General features: G+C 38.9%; 1 protein-coding gene across 1 annotated transcript in view; it reads left to right on the top strand.

Annotated features, from left to right (window-relative positions):
• Nucleotides 1-20,346, top strand: part of AHI1 (Abelson helper integration site 1) — a 131,498-nt gene that overhangs the window by 91,618 nt on the left and 19,534 nt on the right. Inside the window, exon 20 of the mRNA XM_042473989.1 lies at nucleotides 4,195-4,253. Coding sequence (XP_042329923.1) covers nucleotides 4,195-4,253 — 59 coding nt within the window. The remainder of the gene's footprint in view (nucleotides 1-4,194; nucleotides 4,254-20,346) is intronic.

Raw genomic sequence — 20,346 nt, forward strand, 5'->3', positions numbered from 1 at the left:
TTGCCTGCCTCCTCCTGATAGGCCAAAGGCTCCGGCGGCAATCGGCGGCAGGACCAGGCGGGGGCCGGTCCCAAGGCCTTGCCGGGCCGCATCCGGCCCGCGGGCCGCAGGTTGGCTACCCCTGGTTTAAAAGGTCTAGGGCAGTGATGGCGAACCCATGGCACGCGTGCCAGAGGTGGCACTCAGAGCCCTCTCTGTGGGCACATGTGCCGTTGCCCCAGCACAGAGTTTGCCAAAGTTCGTTACTGGAAAGCCAGAGGGACATGGCACTTTGCAATAAATAAGTGGGTTTTGGGTTGCAGGTTGGGCACTCAGCCTCTAAAAGGTTCACCATCACTGGTCTAGGGGAAGGACTGTATTGGAAGCATGTAGGCAGGGTATGCCATGTGTGCACTTCACAGTATAATTTATTGTATACAGTGGTACCCCGGGTTACGAAATTAATTCGTTCCGCGGTTAATTTCGTAACCCGAAATACCTTCGTAAGCCGAATTCCCATAGGCGCTAATGGAAAAATAGCTCTCTGCTGCCCTCCGGTGGCGGAAAATAGCGCCGCGGTTTTTTCGTAACCCGAAGAAACCTTCGTAAGCCGAAGCAATAAATCCCTATGGGATTTTTTCGTATCCCGAAAAATTCGTAACCCGGCGCATTCGTATCCCGGGGTACCACTGTAAATTGTTGCAGCAACCACTGCTGTTATTTTCATAATCATAGAACTCTTTTAAGATTCCCTTTTCAGGAATCCAAGGGAAACAAGACTGCCTCATAGTCCCTAAACTAGCCACTGAAATGCATTTGAATATTGACTGGCCAATATAGATCATCACATCATTTATATACCCATCTATTCAAAACATTAATGAAGACATGATTTGGATTCACAAAAGAAGTCCCTGTGTATGTATTCAACTTGGTACTTAGCCAGTTAGGGAGGCCCACTTCATCCTTCAAGTAAGCAGCACACCAATGGCAAATGCATATATTGTATTTACTCATGTATAATTGTTTTTTTATTGTACTTCCACTGTTGTTAGCCGCCCTGATTCCTCATTGATTGGGCAGGATACAAATAAATTATTATTATTATTATTATTATTATTATTCTAGAAATTTTAGTCAAAAATTAACTCTAAACCCCAGATTTGACTTATACATGGGTCAATGTTATTTTTAAAAAGGAACCATTCTCTGGTGAAAGGAAAACTATAATTTGACTTGGAAGCACTGATAGACATCTATTCTCTCATCCATCCAGCCTTTAGTGGAAGTACAGTTATGCCTGCTGGAATTTTGTAAGTTCTTTGGCATTGTTTTCCTTTGCTTCATCCTATAGATCCTTTGTTATGTGACCCTAAGTTTTACCCTCAATTTATCCAGAGGCCATATCAAAATCCATAATTTGGGTCCCAAAACCTGCCTTCAACTTATACATGAGGTCGACTTATAGTCGAATATATACGGTTCACTGCTTTAAAATACAATAGGCACAACGTAGCCCAAATCATCCTATCAGCATCATCATGTTAGAGTTCAGATTGTGCTGAATTTCTCCCATGGATATAAAAGGGTCTTAGAAGTACTTTGGCTAGATTGTGTCTAAGATATACCAGTAGATGTGGGTCTATGGTAGACATAAAGAACACATTGGAAATTAGTATAAGCAACTCATAACTTCTGTTACATGCCACAAATTATATCCTAGCAATTTGAATATTCAACACAATTCTTTTAAATTTAATTACCGTATGTTCTTCCTGAAAAGACCATGCTTGTATTTAGATTTTACATCTAGCAAACATGCAGTAAGATAGAAAACTTGGTAACTTGAAGAGCTATTACCTTACTAACATTGAAGCTACTCATGGGCAAGAAGATTTTCAAAGTCAAACGTTTGCAAGATTGTGGGCAAACTAGCTCTTTGAGATGATGCCATCTAATTACATATATAAATATCTTCCAGTGTTCAAATATTTGTGAGGAAATTTCGTATGAGTGTGACTAATACCCACTGGCTTAATGTAGACAAAGTGCAGGTGGAGGTTGTGCAAGCTTTCCCGTGGATATCTGCCAATGCACCTGAATAATTTCAACCTGAAACCTCCCATTAGTGGAGAATCTGAGCCACTAATGAGCAAGTATTGCCCACAGCACTTAACTGAATGCTGTAGCATGGGTATTATTATCAGAATGTGCTTTTTGGTGGGTGATAAGATGCATGCTGCTGTCTTAAGTATATTTCTGATAAGGTCCTGGCATGTGTTCCTTGTAAAATAATTGGTTTCACTTGTCTTTCTATTCCTGTTCTTGAATCCAGTCTAAATTGTTTTATTCTGTAATGACACATTTATTAACAGTTAATAATCACTTGGTGATATTCCAAGTGCATGTGTTTTGCTCTTACTGAAACCCAGTAGGTATCAAGGGCACCTTGTAACCATTTTTATTGAAACCTAGTCAAAATCACACAGAAAATTTTTGTACAGTACATATCTAAAACATACATATATAAACTACAACAAAATTACTAAACCAACTAAACAAAAGAAAACAAAAACCACTCCTTACTACTGTACAACCATTTATCCATATCAAAAGTGGAATATATCCATTGGTTTGGTGGGAAGTCAGTAGGACAAAAAAATGTATTTCATGTAGTAGTAGTCACCATACAGTTCAGATCAACGTATTGTACAGTCTTCATTTTGCTTTTATTTATTTATTTATTTATTTTAAAAATGAAGTATTTTGCTACTGCAAAGCTGTATTATTATTTTTAAACTTAATCTGGACCAAATACCCCATATTGTATATGTATAGTGAATGTATTGAATATATATATGTATACTGAAAAAAATTGTGGAAGCTTAGTTCTTAATATAATAATAAATGCAAAAGGATCCAAAATGACAAAAACATCATTTTGTAAATATATCACATTGAGCTGGAAGAAAATAAACAGCAAGATGTGTTGCATATTGTGACAACATATATCTAAGAATCAGTAGTATAGTGTATTGGTTTGGGTGTTGAAGTAGGTGTCTGGGAGACCATAGTTCAGATCCTTACTCAGCTATGGAAACCCACTGGGAGACTTTGGGCAAGTCACACTCAATCTCCAACTAAGAGGAAGGAAATAGCAAACCTCCTCTGAATAAATTTTGCCAAAAAAACCTATAGGATATGGTCACTATAAGCTGTAGTCAACTTGAAGGCACACCACCAATACCACAACAACAAACTGTATATATGGTCATCGGCACTCATCCCATTTTCCTATACTTGCAATGTTATGTGCTGCTGTATGGTAACATGCAACGCTGCATTCTGTAATGTGTACCACAGAGGAGCAATTGTATGTGAAAAACTGTATTGTCACATGAAAAATGAAAAGGCTTCCAGTGTAGATTATGCCTCTGACTATTCCAGTACTCTAACCAATACACCACAGTGATTCTCTCAGTCTTTCTCTCCAGCTGATATTTGTAATTTACATGGAGGCAGGGAATTATCCTTTTAAAAGAGATACATCTTTAATGTTCCTTTCCTTAGAGCTATACACTTATCAGTTGTAAAAAAAAAAAAAAGATGAAGCCATGCTTTTTGAAAAGATTTGTGGAAGCTTAGTACTTAGTATAATAATAAATGTGAAATGGTCCAAAATGACAAATACATCCTTTTGTAAATGTACTGTACTGAGCAGGGATAAAATAAACAGCAAGATATGTGGTGCCAGGAAGTCATATGATCAAAGAGAATATATTGAATAGCTCATATCTATTCTTTCAGATAAAATGAATAATTCAGTACAAAGGTGTTGTGATCACTTCTGGTGGAGAGAGAAAAATGTATGCATGACTCAAAGATTCAATGACAAGGAAGAGCAATGCTGTTTTTAAAATAATAGTGTCAATTCTGAGTGCGAGGTGGTGTGCAGGTTTTGCTTGTGCTATATTTCCAAATCATTTGAATGGAAATATTGGATTAGCTAACCTTATGTCAGTTCTGTTAGTTAGATAAACCTTCCAACTGTTCAAAACTGAAGGATTCATAGTTGGGACTGAAAGCATCTGCTGCTTTTTTATTCAGTGTTTTGTGAAATGTCTTACTATCATTGTGTTTTTTAAAAATAAAATGATTTATTAAACTGAAAGGGGATAACAATAAAAAATTTCATATAGCTTTGTCTTTTTACAGGGAGCTTCGTCCCAGTAGGAAATCCTTTTATCCGAACACCATCAGCTGGACTATACATGGTAAGGAGTTCTGTTTTCCCCACTTTTTGCATATAAAAAAAGAATTTAAACATTTATAAATCCTTCACAAGTTATCATTCTATAGAAGCTTTCTTGTACTTCCCTTTAGGCATAAAGGGACTGCCTTCCAAAAAATAATATTCCATGTAGGCTTTCTGCCTCCTATAGTTGCTGTCTGAAAGTCATAGAACAAAAGAGCCAATATTATCTTTGCATAATATGATTGTAATTCATTAGAATTAGAATCACTTAGATTGTAACTCTCTGTCTTCAATATTTTTTTAAGATTTCTTAATTATGGAGAATGTCAGAGATGACACAACTAGTTCAGCTTGGATGTTAAATTATTTCACTTTAAACTGAGATTGAAATGAATTTAACTTTTGTTAAATGATTATTTTCCATTAGGTTGTACTATTCTCACTTGTACGGTACAATGACTACATTGAAATCATTGTTTTTGTGTGTGTGTTTTGCTTGTTGTGCTTTCCAGAGTTAAGAATGCCATTTTCTTAAACTTACGTGTCTCCAAACTATTTCCCAGACTGTCTGTTAGTTGGCTAAAATTAAAGAGTTCATACTTTGGGATTTTGTAGCATTATGGGAAATTTTAAAGAAAAGAATACTGCTTTAAGGGTCTTCCTTGTCAGCTTAGGATCCTACAGGGAACCCATTATGCATCTTTAGCTCTCCTATATACCCATTCTTCATTTTAGAAATCTCTGTTCCTTCACAAAAAGCATAAATACTACTTTTTTTACAGCTATTTAAATCTTTGCTAAAATTCAGTAACTGCATGCTTAAATATGACACAATCAGATGTTTCCTTTTTTACATCAGAGCTCTCTTTGCCTATCACCATCATACATACATAATTTCCCCTGGTCTAGTTGAGAATCTGAAGCAAGATCTCTGTGCAGTAGTTTCTGTCATGCTCATCAGGAGCTCTGGTATTATTTTTTAAATGTTTAGTTTGTTGGCCTTCTCTTCTAATAATGTTCCTGGGTGAAAGCATGGTATATATTTATACCATTGTTTTCCTCAGTAAGTACTGAAACAAGTCTTTATTTATTTATTTATTTATTTATTTATTTATTTTGGCTAAAGTGACCCATAAACATTCCTCAGTGACAACTTTTTTCAGATATCTTGGTCCAGAATAATTTAGACTAAAGAGGGAAAATGGGAGTGGGAAATCCATACTATGACATTCATTATGCTATCTTTTCTTTTATGGTACCATAGTGATAGAAAACTTTTCCTAACAGTATGTAAATTGACATCCTTTACAGTTGAAAGTGAAGTGTTTCTGATTAAAGAAGAATGGATCAAAATAGTTTTGGAGTGTGTCTGAATAAATCTTAGCAGTTGAATTATTTCACCTACTTTTCCATTCATCCTTTTAAAAAATCCCTATAGACTTTGTCACAGCAGCTGTGTTTGCATTTCTTTTTTGTGTTTGTACATTGCAGGACTCAATAAAGTGCAGCCTGGCACAGCTTTTCCTCTAGATAGATTATAGATTCCCATGCTCATTAAATGCTTGAAGGACTATGATCAAATGAGGATCTTAGTCATCTGAAAACTCGGGAAGGCAACCGTGATAGCACTGGAGTAATTTAATGGTCCAGGTTGCATAAAGACCAAGTCACATGGTAGTAGTTCTGTTACTTCTTACATTGCTAGGATTTTTAGCTACTACTATTCTTGAGGGTTTTTTTCCTTTCCAGTTTGGTTGGATCCAGCATCAATCTTTGGTCCATGGGAGACTTCTAATTAGGTGGATGAATTCCAGTGGTGGGATGAAGGCACAGTTGAATGAAGTGTTCATTGCTGTGATCACTCTTGCTCCCTTTTATCTGACATCCTCTATATTTATTTATTTATTTTATTAATTTATTATTGAATGCATTCATTTGCTGCCTTTTCCTGACATTGGAATCCAAGGCAACTCACAAACAATACACATAAATATTGCATGTCACTCAGGGTATCTTTAGTAGAAGTGTGGTAGAAAAAGGAGGAAGGGGAGGAGGAAGAGGAGGAGTAACAGTGGTACAGATTCAGTATTCCTTAACTGAAACTCTTGGGACCAGGAATGTTTTGGATTTTGATAAAAAAAATATATTGGAATACCTCTGTTTGCCTATACATACATAATGAGATATCATGTAGATGGAATGCAAAGCTAAACACAAAATTCATTCATGTTTTATATACAACTTATACACATAGTCTGAAGGTAATTTTATACAATATTTGAATACATTTTTGCATGGGAAAAATGTGTGCACTGAACTATCAGAAAATAAAGGTGTGCCTATCTCAGTCACTCATGAAAAATGTTTTTGTTTTTGGAGTATTTCAGATTTCAGAATTCCAAATAAGGGAGGCTCAACCTGTAGTGGTACTGATAGCATAGTAATAGTAGCAACAATGAAAATCCCAGAGTCAGAGCTGTATCCATGGTAGTCATAGTTTAGCTAATTTTAATAACTCTTACAACCACTGATATTTCAATGGGAAATTTAAGCATATATCTTAATTTATTCTAGGTGGTGAACTCCATGGATTTGACTGGGTTGATTCAGTACATTGCATCAGTGGAGGGGACACACCCACACCCACACTCTTACACTGATACTTACACTGGTCTATGAGGATTCACATCTAGGATTGGGACAAAATTCAGAAGGACCATGATAAACTAAAAAACTGAGCTGAAATTAATAAAATGAAATTCAGCAGAGACAAAAATAAAATTCTGCATTTAGGCTTCAAAAATCACATGAACAGGTATAGGATTTGGAATATTTGGCTCAGCAGTACTACATGTGAAGTAGTTCTTGGGATTATTGTTGATTATAAATTGAACAGCTGCCAGCAGTGTAATGCAAAGAAGGCAAATGCTATCTTACTCTTGCTCTTCCTCTACTTCATCTTCTTCTGTACCTTCAAGTCATTTCCAGTTTATGGCAACCCTAAGGCAAACCTATCATAGAGTTTTCTTGGCAAATTTCTTCATAGGAGGCTTGCCATTGCCATCCTCTAACGCTGAGGGAGTGTGACTTTTCCGAGGTCTCCCAGTGGGTTTACATGGCCAAGCCAGGATTCAGACCCTGGTCTCCTAGTGTCCTAATCCAAAGCCCATCACACTGGCCCTCAAATGCTATTAGCTTGTATTAATAGAATCATAGTTTCCATGTCAAGGGAGGTAATAATCCCACTAGATTCTATCCTGGTCAGGCCTCATCTGGAGTACTGTGTTCAGTTCTAGGTGCCTCATTTTAAGAAAGATATAGACAACCTAGAGTGATTTCAGACAAGGGCAAAAACGATGATAGGAGGTATAAAGAACAAGATATGTGAGGAGAAGTTGAAGGAGTTAGGTGTGTTCAGCTTAGTGAATTGAGGGGCGACATAAATTCACTTTTTACATACCTCAAGGGTTGCCACAAAGAGTAGGGTGCAAGCTTGTTTTCTAGGTTCTAATTGTTTTAAACTACAGGAGGGCAGATTTTCGGTGAACATTAGAAGGAACTTCTTAATAATAATTAATAATAATATTTATTTGTATCGCGCCTCTCCCTGTATTGGATTGAGGCAGGTAACAACAAACATAAGAACAATAAGAATAGAACACAACAAGCCACAAGTAAAAACATAAAAAAACATATAAAATCCAATTCCCTATCACCCTTCCATCTTAAAATAGCATTAAAAACAACAATTTCCAATAAAATGCTACCAAAAAAGTAGTCAATAAAATCAAGCACAGTCACAGTCCGGTGGGATCAGTATGCAACTGGAGAGTGAACATTCCGAGGAGGTCACTGTCACTTCTTGACAATGAAAGCAGTTTGACAATGGAACCAATTACCTAAAGAAGTGGTAAGGTGTCCTTTAAAAAAAAAGGCTGGACAACTACCTGCTGGGGGTGCTCTGACTGGAAAACCTGCATCAAGTAGGAGGTTGGACCTGATAGCCCATAGGGGCCCTTCCTACTCTTATGATTCTGTGAGGATCCCCGCGGCAGCCTGGAGGGAAGAGAGTTTCCTCACCTGCTGTTTATCTTCCCAGCAAGGGGAAAGGCTGTTCAGGGTACTGAAGAATTGTGTTGCATCTCTGATCACAGAAAACTAGGAAAGATATCTGTGAAGGCTAAGGCTGGTGATATTGAGAATTAGAGGTGCATAATTTCCATGGTGAGAACTACTGTTATTCCAGGTCATCTCTTCCTGGCTGATGCTCTCCATCTCTGGCCAACTGCCAGCTTCTCAGAGCAGGTTAGCATTTGTTTCTGACTGTGACAGCCTGGCCCTCCTGTCCGTAAGATGGCTTAGGCTCACCCTGATAGCCTACGGGGATAGTCTTTCCTGTGAGATGCTTTGTTTGTTCTTTCCTTATTAAGAACTTATAAGCATCTGGTGCTTCTTAGCTATTCTTGTTGACAGCTGCAAAGGCCTCTGCTATGTCAGGTTTGTTCCCAATAGTACAGTACATTTCTAATTTATCTGTCAGCAAAAGGCAAGCTGGATTAGAAGACTGAGAGTGGCAAGTGGTTTTAAACTACTTTACATTCTTTATTGTGCAACATTCATAATTTGCTTTGAGAATTATTTTAGTAGAAGGCTTGTAAATCAAAATATTTGTTACACAAATACAATAAAAATTATGTGCAATAATAGCATATACAGTGGCATCCCAGTGAAAAATCTGGAACATGGAAAGCCCTTTCCTTTTATCCACAATTCCCTTAATTCACATTCACACTTTTAATCTGTGTAAATGTCTCTTTCTGGCAGCACTTAACAGTGGTTTATACATTAGAATTGCAGCATGGAAATTATAAAATTAGCCCATAGAGTACTTCTCCATCCTGTGTGAACTATTTGTGTGAAATCTCTTACAATTCATATAAGATTTGTTTAAACTGTCAAAACTAAAGTATAGTGCACCCTGGCCTAATGCGGTCAATCCGTTCCAGACCCCTCTGCGTAAGGCAAATAATGCTTATGCTCAAGCCCCATTAAAAATGGTGCACTGTACATCTTAATGTTAGGATTGCATGCCTGGGCTTGCGATATAAATTGAGACTGATGTAAATGTGGGGGAGCCAGTACCATAGGAAATCATTAGGAACCTGGGGAACGCATTCTGATGGAGCTGAAGTAGCCACAAAATTAACAATTCTGCTTAACCCACCACCTATTTTTAAAGTGATTTAAAGCATAAAAAAGGTGAGAGAAATGTACAGATGCTCAAAAAAGGCAACAACTGGTTAACCCAAGGGGCTTGGTTAGGTGAGTATGATTGTCATGGATGATGCTTCCTCTTCAGCTGACTACACAGACAGAGAGCATCTGGTAAGAATTGTGTTGCTCTATTATGCATCCTCAAGCAGGCTTCCCAGGAGGAGAAGGCACTGAGGCAGTAGTTTCCTTTGGAATTCTATAGCATATCCTATCCAGATGATATTGAGGATCCATGAATCCGAGGTAATGGAAGCCCAGGCTTGATGGTTGTGCTGAGCCTGTCATGGAAGGAGTAAATATGGATGATGGCAGCAAGTAATTTGCCACATGAAAATAATCCTGCAACACATCAGAGGCACTACTTGATGTCTCTTGCAGTACTGTTGAATCCACCCTTAGAGGAACCTTTTTTGGAATATGAGATTAGCAGCAGAGTTTGCTTTTGTTGCCAAGAAGCTAATGGACTGAATTGACATCTTGAAGATGACTGATACCGATCCCAGGGAAACAGGGACCTAAAGATTGGGTAGAGATGGAACTTTTTAGCAGTGGTTCACATTTGTTGCATGTATTCAAATTTTTCATCTGTCTGAGCATTAATGAGACCTGCCTTATCAAAGGGGAGATCCTCTATACTTAAAGGAGCCTGGTGGGACATTTCTGAAGATCATAACTACACATGTCTGAAGAGCTACAGCCTCCACCATGGCCTTTGCACTACAGTCCACAGAATGGTGTGTAGTTATAATCTGCTGTGATGGAGGAGACCTTGCAATCTTTGTCAGATAGTTTATCTAAGCATGGGGTCAGTTTCCCCCATAGGAGAATGCATATACACTGCATAATTTGAAGTTTGAAAGGAAAGGGAAGCTGTAGAGTAAAACTTTCCAGCCAGACTATCAAGCTGTTTCCTTCATTATCCATTGGAGTCAATTTAATTTTCAGAGGAGATTTAGAGTGGCGGTGTCAACAGTTATTGGGTTTGGCATATGATGGTGTACAAGCCACTTAGGGTAATTCGCTGGCACTCAAAGACCTCCAGTTATTCTAGATGTGGATGAAACTAAAGACAGTGTAGTTCAAGACGTCCTTGCAACTTGTAACAGGAAAGAAAGCAGCAGGAGTGGGAAAAGTGAAAATGTCTGGCTCCAAACCCTTTGAAAATGGATCACCAATTGATGTAGTTTCCCTGTTTCACTGCTAGACCAAGTGTATTCATCATGTATAACAAATATGATATAATAGGCATCACTGAAACCTGGTGGGATGAGTCTCATGATTGGAATGTAGAAATACAGGGGTATAACCTTTTTAAGAGAAACAGGCCAAACAGGAAAGGAGGAGGAATAGCCTTATATGTCAGGGATATTTACACCACTGAAGAGATCCAGGACATCAATACTGGAAACCAGGTGGAAAGCATATGGATGAAAATTAAAGTGGAGGGAAACAACAGGGATGTTATTGTGGGAGTGTACTACAGACCCCCAAGTAGGGCCACTGCATACAGAAGATGGCAAAATGCTAACCGAAGACAGAGAAAAGGCAGAATTACTCAACACCTTCTTTGCCTCAGTCTTCTCAGAAAAGGAAAAGGGTACTCAACATGAGGATAATGGAGCAGAGGACAGAACAGAGGAATTTCAGAACAGAATAAGTAAAGAGACAGTACAGGAATACCTGGTTAATCTAAATGAATATAAATCTCCAGGACCTGATGAACTACATCCAAGGGTATTAAAAGAGTTGGCAAATGTAATATCGGAGCCACTGGCAATAATCTTTGAAAACTGCTGGAGAACAGGAGAAGTCCCAGCAGACTAGAGAAGGACAAACGTTGTCCTCATCTTCAAAAAAGGAAAACAAGAGTATTCCAACAATTATTGTCCAGTTAGTCTGACATCAGTACCAGGAAAGATTCTAGAACAGATCATTAAACAGAGAGTCTGTGAACATCTAGAAGACAATTCCATAATCACAAAGAGTCAACACAGGTTTCAGAGAAAGAAGTCATGCCAGACAAATCTAATCTCTTTTTTTTATAAAATCACCAGCTTGTTAGATGAAGGGAATGCTGTGGATATAATATATCTTGATTTCAGTAAGGCTTTTTACAGGGTTCCCCATGATATTCTTGCAAACAAACTAGTGGAATGTGGGCTAGACAAGGTAACTGTTACATGGATTTGTAGTTGGTTGACTGGCCGAACCCAAAGGGTGCTCAACAATGGTTCCTTTTCATCCTGGAGAGAAGTGACCAGTGGGGTCCCACAGGGCTCTGTCCTGGCCCAATGCTGTTCAACATCTTTATCAGTGACTTGGATGACAGAATTGGGGGCATACTTATCAAATTTGCAGATGACACCAAATTAGGAGGAGTAGCTAATACCTCAGAGGACAGGATCAAGATTCAAAATGGCCTTGATAGATTGGAAAGCTGGGCCTAGGCTAACAAAATGAATTTCAACACAGAGAAATGTAAGGTACTGCACTTAGGGCGGAAAAATGAAATGCACAGATATAGGATGGGGGACACCTGCTGAATGAAACTACATGTGAAAGGTATCTGGGGGTCCAAGTAGACCACAGATTGAACATGACTCAACAGTGTGATGCAGCAGCTAACAAGGCCAATGTGATTTTAGGCTGCATCAATGGAAGTATAGTGTCTAGATCAAGGGAAGTAATAGTTCTATTCTATTCTGCTCTAGTCAGGCCGCACCTGGAATATTGGGTCCAGTTTTGGGCACCACAATTTAAAAAGGATGTTGAAAAACTGGAGCGTGTCCAAAGGAGGGTGACTAAAATGGTGAAGGGTCTGGAAACCATGCCCTATGAGGAACGACTTAGGGAGCTGGGGATGTTTAGCCTGGAGAAGAGAAGGTTAAGAGGTGATATGATAGCCCTGTTTAAATACTTGAAGGGTTGTCATATTGAGGAAGGAGCAAGCTTGTTTTCTGCTGCTCCAGAGACTAGGACCCGGAGCAATGGATGCAAGCTCCAGGAAAAGAGATTCCACCTCAACATTAGGAGGAACTTCCTGACAGTAAGGGCTGTTCAACAGTGGAAAAAACTCCCTCGGAGTGTAGTAGAGTCTCCTTCCTTGGAGGTCTTTAAACAGAGGATGGTTACACACATTTATCAGCAAAACTGGGCCGATTTTGATAAGGACCTGAAATCAAATGATTCCAAAACATTTTGGTTGGCAGTAAGGAGGCATATGAATAACGACTCAAATTTATCTTGTCCTGGCATTTCGCCCCAAATTTGGGTATCGTATTTTACAAACAAGATGCAAACTCAATCTTCTGAAAATACTGTAGTAATTACAAACCCTTCTATTATCTGGAGCCCTGTTTCACCAGATGAAGTGTATCAATTAATTCTTAAACTAAAATCTGCTAAATCGCCGGGTTATGATTCTATTACGGCAGAGGTTTTGAAACACGGTTCAGAATTATGGTCCAAAGCTTTGGCAAATCTTTTCACCCTGGTAAACAACTCGGGGCTGATTCCAGCAAGCTGGAAAGATTCAATAATTATTCCTATTTTTAAAAAATGTGATAAGCAAGACTCAGCTAATTATCGCCCGATAAGCCTGCTTTCTATCGTGGGTAAATTATATGACAGTCATTTAGCAATGAAATTGCAAAGCTGGATGACTACTCAAGCCATTCTGGGACCTGAACAAGCGGGCTTCAGAGGTCACATGTCTACCATAGATCATATTACTGTTATCTCATTTCTCGTTAATAAATATATTTCCAGTCCTAAAGGGAAATTATATGCTGCGTTCATTGATCTAAAAGCGGCATTTGATCTAATTCATCGACCTACACTGTGGAGTAAACTGGATAGTTTAAGTATAGATCCAAGACTTCTGTTTTTGTTGAGCCAAATTCATACCAACAATCGCTGTAGGGTAAAATTTACTGATAGTGGTCATCTAACTGACCCTATCTATTCAGGAATAGGTGTAAGACAAGGCTGTGTCCTAGCTCCCCATTTATTTAATTTATTTGTGGCAGATCTTCCAAATTTCATGTCATCGGTTGATACCCACCCTCCTATGTTAGGAAATCGCCCACTTTTAGTGTTACAATATGCTGATGACACTGTATTATTGTCGCTGACTCAGGTGGGCTTAAAGAGAGCCCTGAATAGATTTAGTGAATATTGTGTAAGGTTCCACCTACAGATAAATGTTAACAAATCAAAGGTCTTGGTATTTTCAAAAGGTTTTACTCCAAGGAAATGGAAAGTGAATAATCAATCTATAGAACAGGTAAAAATGTATACATATTTGGGTGTTCTATTCCATTACAATGGTCTTTGGGTAAAGCAGAGAGAAAAGGCTGTTCACTCTGGGAAAAGAGCATTGGCAACGCTACAATCCTTTTACTATAAGAAGGGAAACCAAGATGTCCTTGCAGCCCTGAAAATTTATAAAGCTAAAATTAGACCTCTAATATTATATAGTATATCTGTATGGGCAACAGCTTTTAACAAGGAGGTTGAAAATCTACAAACTCGGTTCTGCAGGAAATTGTTATCTATTCCGACATGTGTTCATTATTTAACGTTATATGACGAACTTGGCTTGGACTCACTGGAGACCACAGCCTGGTTGATGGCGTATAAATATTGGCTTAAAATTCATTATAGACCAAATAGATCTAGTTTAATCTGGTTTCTTCTATCTGATAACTATTATACTAAGTGGTCAAAAACCTTTGAAGATAATCTAAAACTAAAGGGTTTAAATTTGGACTCTCCTATTGACGGAGCAGGAGTGCTTCAAGACAATTAAGGATTGCTTTTTGAGTTGGGAACATAAGAAAATTTATTCTACCTCTCCCAGAGTATGCTCCCCTTTTGTATTTGGCATTCCCCCCTGTTGTGGTGAGATACCAAAGTATTTCCAATCATTGTCCCTTCAGGCTGCGAGGAAAGCCTTCCTCTTTGCAAGACTGAACATCCATCCATCTTGTGTTACTAAGGGGAGATATATGAAAATTCCATTTGCTAACCGTTTATGTTTTTGTGAAGCATCCCCAGATACCCTACAACATATTGTCTTTCTTTGCCCATTGTATCAAAAACCGAGAAAGAAATTGATAATGAAACTGATGGAAATGAATTACTGTGTAATGGATATAACTTTAGTGCATTTATTGGAGGATTGTAATGAGCAGATTACACGATTGATGTCAAATTTTCTAATGGAGGCAACAAAAATTTGGTACAATTTGAACAGCTGTAGTGCATAGAATAACTTGTATAAGGAAGGAATTTTAAAGTATCGATGTAAATAATTTTAGTTATAATTTTAATTGTGTATTATGTTTATGAGATGCCTAATAAAGGTTATGATGATGATGATGAGGATGGTTGGACATCTTTTGGGAATGCTTTGATTTAGATTTCCTGCATGGCAGGCAGTTGGACTGGATGGCCCTTGCAGTCTCTTCCAACTCTATCATTCTATGATTCTATGAACATCCGGCCAGCATATCTGTTATGCTAGCCGGTATGTTATGTTATCAGCAAGCAAAATCAGGTCCAAAGGTAGGTGAGGAAACCTAAGCAGGGGATTGTTAAAATGATGAGGACGTGTCTGAACTGTCATCTGAGCTGGATGAAACCAAGCCCTGTTGAACCTCAGCAATAGATGACTGATGCAGAAGTGGAGTATGCTTGAGTTCAATATCAAGAAACCAGTAGATCCATCACTTCAAGACTGTGTGCCTTTCCTTGACCTGCATAAAATCAGACACTCTCCTTCATTTGATGATGCAACTTTGTGATTGCTACACCCCTTGAGGCATCTTGGTCTTTGCTATTCACTGCCCAGGAGAGAAGGATACCCTAGCAGATGTGCTAAGCAGGGCATCTATATCCTGTCACAAGTGGAAGCTACACCTGGGCAATCTCTGAAAGGTCTTCTGCTTATGGAGCCAGTCTTACGCTTTGCATCTCCTCAGAACAAGCAGTACAAGATATTCTACTCCAGGATCTGTGTAGGGATTGGTTCTCTTGACAGTGTGTTTCAGTTCTACTGGAGAAGGGCCATTATATACACTTTTCCTCTGTTTCCCCTCATCCTCAGGGTGATTGCCAAGATTCATCAGGACAAAGCCAGGTCCATAATGGTGACCCTGTAGTGGCCTAGGCAACTTGTTCACTTCTCTCTTCCAACCGTCTCAAGGTCACTGTTGGAAGCTACAGTTCTGCCCAAATCTCCTAACATTCCATAATGGCAAGGTGTGCCACCAGACTTACACACTCAAGCTCCCCACCTGGAGACTGTATTTCCAACCTCATTACTAGATCCTTTCAGGCATGTGCTTGGGGTAACTGACAGATCATCCATGCAGCATTTCTACACCTATAAGTGGTCCAGGATCCAAGAATTTCTTTAGTCTAAAGGCCACCATCCATCTGAAGCACAAGTCACTCAAGTCCTTGAATTCCTAATTTCTTTGTCTGTTCAGGGCCTGTCATTTTCATCTATTAGATGCTACTTGGCAGCTGTTTCATGGAATTTCCAGTGCCTGGAAAACCCTTCCTGAATTGTGGATCCATTGTTAAAAGGTTTTTGAGGGGATATAAGAACCTGCATCCAGGTATAACTGAACCAACTTCCCAGTGGAGCTTGGAGATGGTTCATTCTCTCTCTCTCTCGTAGTCTCAACTTTCCAGAAAACCATTTGAACCTGTGTGATCTTGTGATCTTACCTGGAAGACTGCTTTCCTTCTGGCAGTAACCTCAGCCAGAAGAGTGGGTGAAATGTGTGTGCTGAGCATGTTCAACCTTACCTTCATTTCCATAAAGACCAGAAATTTCCTTTCTCCTGAAAGTTGTATTGGCATGTCACCTATACCAGGACATTGTTTTGCCAGTATTCTTCCAGAACCTAGCTTCTCATTTGAAATATTCTTTACGTTGTCTAGAGTTTTGGCCCTTTATTGGATAGCTCCACTCCAACAATCTCAGAGACAAGTTGTCTGTTATGCATCAAACAAGAAAGAACTTCCTTTTTTCATCTCAGCATATCTGTAAGTGGGTGGCAGCAAGCAACCTCCAAGTGAGGAGTCACTTGACTAGAGTGGTGGCAGTACTGAAAGCCATTTTGAGAACTCTCCCATTGCACAACATCTGTAAACCTTTATTTCTCGGTATAGATTGGACATGAAGTCCAATCTAAAGATGCTGCATTTGAGAGGGTGATGCTCTTCTCTTGAGTGGCATGACACTCCCACCTCCTATGGTTAGTAGCTTGCTAGTGAGTCACAGATGACAGGTTGCTTACATGTAACTGTAGTTCTTGGAGTGGTCATCTGCAAACTCATACAACCCCATCCATCCCCCCTCATTGTGTCCTGCCTTTCCTTAGATCCTTGGGCTGCTTCTTCAGTATCCATGGAACTGAGGGTTTAAATGGGAAGCATGCTCAATAGCTGCATGGGGAGTGGATGGGGCTACTCCCAACATACTTACATAATAACTAAAGGTTTCTGAATGATGCACTGCCCAGGCCCAGGTTACCCATTTCTGTGAGTTCACATATGACCACTTGAAGAACTACAGTTACAGATAAAGCAACCTGTCCCTAGCAAACCAATCACAAAACATAATGTGAGGCAAATGGTGTGATGATAATAGCAGTCGCACAGATAATACACTTGAAAAATAATGCTCATTTTTCTTTAGGTGGAAGACCCTTGGATCCACATTTTCATAAAAGTTTAATACAACATCTCTGAGCATTCAAAATATCCCAGGGCATCTTGAGGTTTTTAATCTAGTATTTCCTAAAGCTTACCTCAGCTCAAGGAAATTTGATAGGGTTTTTTGGAGAGCTCATAAATATCATCTTTTTAAAAGAATCATAATGAGTATAGCAATAATAATCAGCAGGATGACTCATCGCTGAGTAACAAGAGCCACTCCTTCCCTTTGGGTAAAACTCACTGCCTCTATAGTATTGCTACTTTATAAATTCTCACTTCAGGAAAGGAAAAGCCAAGAATAGGTTCAAACCTGCCCTTGCTATGTGGTAATACTAAGAAGTGACAGTAAGTCACAGTTAAATCCACTGGATCACTGGTTTAAAAGATTATGTCTGTAGGGCCAGATCAGTATACTGGGACTTGGATCACTTTCAGCCATACAAAAATCAAAGAGGGAGTGAGTTTAATAGAAAAAGAGCAGTGTTGGTTAGGCACATAATTGTGTGCCTTGCATGCGACTTATCTTGCTTCATTTCCTTTTGACACTCCCAGTATCAAAGACTTAGTGGAAGCTAGGCTGTACAGCAGAATTGGGGAAAATATGACCCTCCAGATGTTTTGGAATACAACTCCCAGTAGTCCTAGCCAGCAGAGCCAAGTATACTGCGAGTTATAATCTAACAACATCTGGTTGGCCACATGATTCCCACTCTTGCTATAGAGAGATAAATTGCAGAGATAGAGTTCTGTACTCCTTATTTTCCCAAAAAAAATTCTGTGAAAGTAAAAACCCTTCCCATTTTCTATATGTGCAATTGGAAATGCAGAATTGCCACCATTACATCTAGAACATGTGGCCCTCCGTATCCACAGATTCTGTATCTATAGACCCAAGCATCCACATCTTGAAAATATATTTTTTTAATATGTACTTTCCAAATATGTACGTTCATATGTACCTTGATTTTGCCATTTTAGTTAAGAGACAGTATATAATGGGACTTGAGCATCCACAGATTTTGGTATCCAGGGGAGTCCTGGAACCAAACCTCAACCTATGGTAACTCCTAACACCAATATATTTGTCGAAATTACAGCATGTGTATATGTTACCATCCACTAGTCAGGATTGTTTGTTATTTTTGTAAAAAAGCAAACAAACCACAATATGACTATTATGCAGTTATCAACTGTAGAATTGTCAGTTAAAAGTGGAATCAGGACACTGCTAAGCACTGTAGCAGATTGAACATAGCTGTTACATAGCATCTGTGCACAATAACTAAACATTCTCGCATGATATATTCTGGTAAAAGAAATATCCTTTCTGAGCATTGATACAGGGTAGTATGCTTTCATGAGAGTGAAAGGTAAGTCTGCTCATGCAAGGGATGATCACCAGCACTGCCCTGTTTAGCAAGCTATATCTCACTTCCAGAGTGTCCCTAGAGCCTCATCAGTAATAGCTTCCAAGTGCTGGTAAAAGGCGGCAATAGAAAAGACCTAGCATGAATGGAATTTCCAGTTCTCTGGATTTCACTCTTTATATATGTAGAAACTAGCCAGCTCTTCGAAATAAATAATTTGATTCTCCAGCCTTGGTCTATCAACTCATCTGTGTAGCCATTTTTTGCTACACGGGACATGTAGCCACAGGGCAATCTGTGCAGTCATTTTTTTTTTATTTTATATATTTTATTTATTTGCTACAGGGCAATACATGATTCTTCTTTCAGCTTTCTATTTAAACACCCAACAATGTTTTCAGAAAGAAAGAACAGCTTAGGACCAGAGCAAATGGGCAGGAAAAAGCTGCTCGAACCTGCTTTTTCTGAAAGCGGTTCGAAACTGCTCTGTCCACACAGCCTGCTCCCAAGATGAGTCCAATATACATGGCTAGACCCCCACCATGCATTCGTGCTGTTGAACAAACATACTACCTGTGATCTCCAATTACTTCCCATGTCCTGCCCAGATGCCATTCCATTGGATGACTGCCTCTTTGACTGACCACACAGTTGCATGTGTAATGCTCCACCTGTACAGAGCATCAGTGCCTTGGTGTGCCAAGTGATATATTGGCAAAGCACAATCATAGAGGCCCTCCATACATGCCCCCTTCACCCCTCTCCATGCCCCTCTGTTGGAATGTCTTGTTTGTGTATGTTGTAATTACATGCATTGGAGTTGTCACACTTTCAATTTTTTGCTTTGTCGCAGCCCCACCTTGAGTGGGAGTATCCCAGCTTCTTTTTGCTCTGGTTTTTCATCCCGGAGAACAGATTTTTTTTTCAGTTTCCAACCTTGCTTTTCCAGCCATGTCTGTCTGTTTCATCCCTTAGATGTTGATGGAAGTGGGTAAAAAAGAAGGGTAAAACAACAAATTAAATTTTACCATTCCCGACATAAGTAGCAGTGAACTACTGTCTCAATTTCTATTAATGAATGAATGAATGAATGAACCCACATTCCAACTCTGAGTTTAAAACAAAACAGAAAGCTGGCTCCTTGGAAATAAAAATTCAGAAGAAAAATGGAAAATAATCACAAATTGCAAAACAAAGAAACAAAACATCCTTCATAACGGTTGAGTTTATGTCAACCTTTTTCACTAGCTCACATTTTGTGCACTCCTCCAAATTTCACTGAGACAAAACCCTAATGCTTAAGGACTCTTACAGATGTAGAGCATTGCATTACTACAGTTGGTGTCACCAGGTGTGGTGACTTAGGGTGTCACCCCTGACATTGCCCTCTTCCCAGACCACACCATACAGAATCCTTAGTAATATTACTCATAAATCATAATTCTCATGTATCACCTAATGTAATGGCAATAGTAGTGACATAAACAACTAGCAAAGTTAAAATTATAACTTTAAATTGCAATATCATATGTACAGCCTAAATGTATTTACACATACATTATTTCAAGCGGTTAAAGTGAAAATTTTATAAGATGTGATGTTAAACAAATGTTTAAAAGAAGTTTTAAAGAAAAAATCATAGGGCATCTATTTTCTCTTTTCACTGGGCCTTGCTCCACTCACACCATCTCTTTAATGTTTCAAAGGGATGCAGGCAAACATCACAGCCCATTTCTG

The sequence above is a fragment of the Sceloporus undulatus genome, chromosome 1 (assembly GCF_019175285.1).
Source record: "Sceloporus undulatus isolate JIND9_A2432 ecotype Alabama chromosome 1, SceUnd_v1.1, whole genome shotgun sequence".
Taxonomy (NCBI): Eukaryota; Metazoa; Chordata; class Lepidosauria; order Squamata; family Phrynosomatidae; genus Sceloporus; species Sceloporus undulatus.